The sequence below is a fragment of the Acinonyx jubatus genome, chromosome A1 (assembly GCF_027475565.1).
Source record: "Acinonyx jubatus isolate Ajub_Pintada_27869175 chromosome A1, VMU_Ajub_asm_v1.0, whole genome shotgun sequence".
Classification (NCBI taxonomy): domain Eukaryota; kingdom Metazoa; phylum Chordata; class Mammalia; order Carnivora; family Felidae; genus Acinonyx; species Acinonyx jubatus.
The window spans coordinates 85,584,340-85,588,603 of NC_069380.1; the positions used below are offsets into that span (position 1 = coordinate 85,584,340).

At 41.4% G+C, this 4,264-nt stretch overlaps 1 protein-coding gene across 1 annotated transcript; it reads left to right on the forward strand.

The window, feature by feature from the left end:
• The first annotated feature begins 1,299 nt into the window (after positions 1 to 1,299).
• LOC106983073 (olfactory receptor 6F1) lies at positions 1,300 to 2,226 on the forward strand. Its single transcript, XM_015081234.1, has one exon. It carries the CDS (start codon positions 1,300 to 1,302, stop codon positions 2,224 to 2,226), a length of 927 nt encoding a protein of 308 aa, XP_014936720.1.
• The last annotated feature ends 2,038 nt before the right edge of the window (positions 2,227 to 4,264 follow it).

Genomic DNA, 4,264 nt, shown 5'->3' on the forward strand with positions numbered 1-4,264 from the left:
AATTCCTTTTAAAAAATAACTAGTTTTTCAAAATGATTTTCTGCTTTTAGCCTGTTCAAAACTTTCCAAATGAGTATCAAGAGGTCTTAGACACAGAAAGCAGTTGCTTTAAATGCATTGTTAATAGGGAAATACTTTCTGGTGTAAAGAATGTATCACATTAATAATGTTAATGAGTTTTTCAAGGTCAGAGAAGACAAAAATCCTTTTACACTGATTTAATTTTTATAGTTTACTTCTGAGTATTATTTTTGAAGTCAGAGCTTATAAATTAGAAGACCAATTCAAAAGCTATAACTGTCAAAGAAGAGAGTGACTAGAACTTACAATTGAGACACAAAGGCAAAAAGAAAAAAAAAATGCATGTTTTCCTTTAAGGACCAGGCAGAAAGAGTCTAGTTATAAAGTACTGAATTGTGAATTCAATACGAAATGGGTATCCTTTTGTGCATTTAATTTTTTTTTTTAATTTTTTTTTACGTTTATTTATTTTTGAGACAGAGAGAGACAGAGCATGAACATGGGAGGGGCAGAGAGAGAGGGAGACACAGAATCTGTAACGGGTTCCAGGCTCTGAGCTGTCAGCACAGAGCCCAACGCGGGGCTTGAACTCACGGACCGTGAGATCATGGCCTGAGCCAAAGTGGGACGCTTAACCGACTGAGCCACCCAGGCGCCCCGAACTTTTTTTAACATTTATTTATTTTTGAGAAACAAAGAAAGGTAGAGCGTGAGTGGGGGAGGGGCAGAGGGAGAAGGAGACCCAGGATCTGAAGCAGGCTCTGGGCTCTGAGCTGTCAGCACAGAGCCCGACGGGGAACTCCAACTCACGAACTGTCATGAACCGTGAGATCATGACCTGAGCCTAAGTTGGACGCTTAACCAACTGAGCCACCTAGGTGCCCAGGCCTTTGTGCATTTAGATGTAATCTATGGTTGTGCTGGGGCATATCCAGATTAGGATGATGAAGGTCCAAAGACTGGATTTGAATCTCGGATCTGAACTATAACTATAGGTGCAGTCTTTATGAAAATGATAAAATGTTCTGTGCTCAAGTTTCTTCAAACACTAATTGGTTATAATAGCACATATTATTATTTTTTTATTAAATTGTTATTAACCATGCACAGCTCCAAGTACAGAACAGGCACTCAACATATGTTAGACTGTCAGTCTGCATTCAGTTATTGAAGCACGGTCATGAATTCTGTTCTTTTAATTTCTCTAGGACAGTGTGATTGGATGAAAACCCTATACTGTGTGGTTTCTAGTTACTGGTATTTCTTACTACTTCCTCAATGGGCACAGACAATGCAACTCACTCCCAGGATTTCCTCTTGCTGGGCTTTCCTGGGTCCCAGGGCCTTCAGCTATCTCTCTTTATGCTTTTTCTGGTGATGTACATCCTCACAGTGAGTGGTAACATGGCTATCTTGATGTTGGTGAGTACCTCCCACCAGCTACATACCCCTATGTACTTCTTTCTGAGCAACCTCTCTTTCTTGGAGATTTGGTATACCACAGCTGCAGTCCCCAAAGTCCTGGCCATCCTTCTGGGGAGAAGCCAAACCATATCATTTACTGGATGTCTTTTGCAGATGTACTTTGTTTTTTCATTGGGCTGCACAGAGTACTTTCTCCTGGCAGCCATGGCTTATGACCGCTATTTGGCCATCTGCTATCCTCTACACTATGGGGCCATTATGAGCAGTCTGCTCTCAGCACTGCTAGCCCTGGGATCCTGGGTGTGTGGTTTCCTAGCCATTGCAGTGCCCACAGCCCTCATTAGCACCCTGCCCTTCTGTGGTCCCCACACTATCAACCACTTCTTCTGTGACATTGCACCCTGGATTACCCTGGCTTGCACCAGCACGCAGGCAGTGGAACTCGTGGCCTTTGTGATTGCTTTTGTGGTCATCCTGAGCTCATGCCTCATCACTCTGGTCTCTTATGTGTATATCATCAGCACCATTCTCAGGATCCCTTCAGCCAGCGGCAGGAGTAAAGCCTTCTCCACATGCTCTTCGCATATCACTGTGGTGCTGGTCTGGTATGGGTCCACGATCTTTCTTCATGTCCGCATCTCCATCAAAGAGGCCTTGGATCTGACCAAAGCCGTGCATGTCCTGAACACCATGGTGACTCCAGTTCTAAACCCCTTCATCTACACTCTCCGTAACAAGGAAGTAAGAGAAACTCTGCTGAAGAAATGGAAGGGAAAATAACCTGCCCCCAATAGAACAGATCTCTGTAAATATCTCCCTTTGTCTCCAAGTAAGAATATGGAAGGAAAATGCAAATATTCCTTGATATAGAGAGAGAAAAAAACTGAAGGAATAAAATAGACTACATATACTTGCTCTACTTTTTTATAAGTTTATTTTTAAGTTAATTTATTTATTTTCAGAGAGAGAGAGAGAGAGCACAGGTGAGGGGCAGAGAGAGAGGAGAGAATCCCAAGCAGGCTCTGCACCAGCAACAGAAACCTACAGATCCAGATGCAGGGCTCAGACTCACTAATCACTGATGAAGTGGGATTATGACCTCAGCCTAAATCAACAGGTCTAGGCTGAATCTACGGAGTCACCAAGTATCCCGGTCTACTTTTTTTTCCCCCCTAGAACCTGTTTACTTATGTATTTATTTATTTTTAATATGAAATTCATTGTCAAACTGGTTTCCATACAACACCCAGTGATCATCCCAACAAGTGCCCTCCTCAGTGCCCATCACCCACTTTCCCTTTTCTCCCACTCCCCATTAACCCTCAGTTTATTCTCAGTTTTTAAGAGTCTCTTATGGTTTGCCTCCTTCCCTCTCTAACTTTTTTCCCCTTCCCCTAGCCCATGGTTTTCTGTTAAGTTTCTCAGGATCCACATAAGAGTGAAAACATATGGTATCTGTCTTTCTCTGTATGGCTTATTTCACTTAGCATAACACTCTACAGTTCCATCCACATTGCTACATATGGCCATATTTCATTCTTTCTCAAGGCCAAGTAGTATTCCATTGTGTATATAAACCACAATTTCTTTATTCATTCATCAGTTGATGGAGATTTAGGCTCCTTCCATAATTTGGCTATTGTTGAGAGTGCTGCTATAAACATCGGGGTACAAGTGCTCCTATGCATCTGCACTCCTGTATCCTTTGGATAAATTCCTAGCAGTACGATTGCTGGGTCATAGGGTAGATTTATTTTTAATTTTTTGAGGAACCTCCATACTGTTTTCCAGAGTGGCTGCACCAGTTTGCATTCCCACCAACAGTGCAAGAAGGTTCCCGTTTCTCCACATCCTCTCCAGCATCTATAGTCTCCTGATTTGTTCATTTTAGCCACTCTGACTGGCGTGAGGTGGTATCTTAGTGTGGTTTTGATTTCTATTTCCCTGATGAGGAGCGACATTGAGCATCTTTTCATGTGTCTGTTGGCCATCTGGGTGTCTTCTTTAGAGAAATGTCTATTCATGTTTTCTGCCAATTTCTTCACTGGATTATTTGTTTTACAGGTGTGGAGTTTGGTGAGTTCTTCATAGATTTTGGATAACAGCCCTTTGTCTGATATGCCAATTGCAAATATCTTTTCCCATTACATTGGTTGCCTTTTAGCGTTGTTGATTGTTTCCTTTGCAGTGCAGAAGTTTTTATCTTCGTGAGGTCCCAATCGTTCATTTTTGCTTTTAATTCCCTTGCCTTTGGGGATGTGTCAAGTAAGAAATTGCTGCGTCTGAGGTCAGAGAGGTTTTTCTGCTTTCTTCTTTAGGGTTTTGATGGATTCCTGTCTCACGTTCAGGTCCTTCATCCATTTTGAGTTTATTTTTGTGAATGGTGTAAGAAAGTGGTCTAGTTTCATTCTTCTGCATAATGCTGTCCTTTTCTCCCAGAATCATTTGTTAAACAGACTGTCTTTTTGCCATTGGATATTCTTTCCTGCTTTGTCAAAGATTAGTTGGCCATCCTTTTCTGGGTCCATTTCTGGAGACTTTATTCTATTCCATTGGTCTATGTGTCTGTTTTTGTGCCAATACCATGCTGTCTTGATGATTAGAGCTTGGTAGTAGAGGCTAAAGTCTGGGATTATGATGCCTTTTGCTTGATCTTCTTCTTCAATATTATTTTGACTATTTGGGGTCTCTTGTGTTTCCATAAAAATTTTAGGTTTGCTTGTTCTAGCTTCGAGAAGAATGCTGGTGCAATTTTGATTGGGAATGCATTGAATGTGTCGATAGCTTTGAGTAGTATTGACATTTAAACAATATTTAT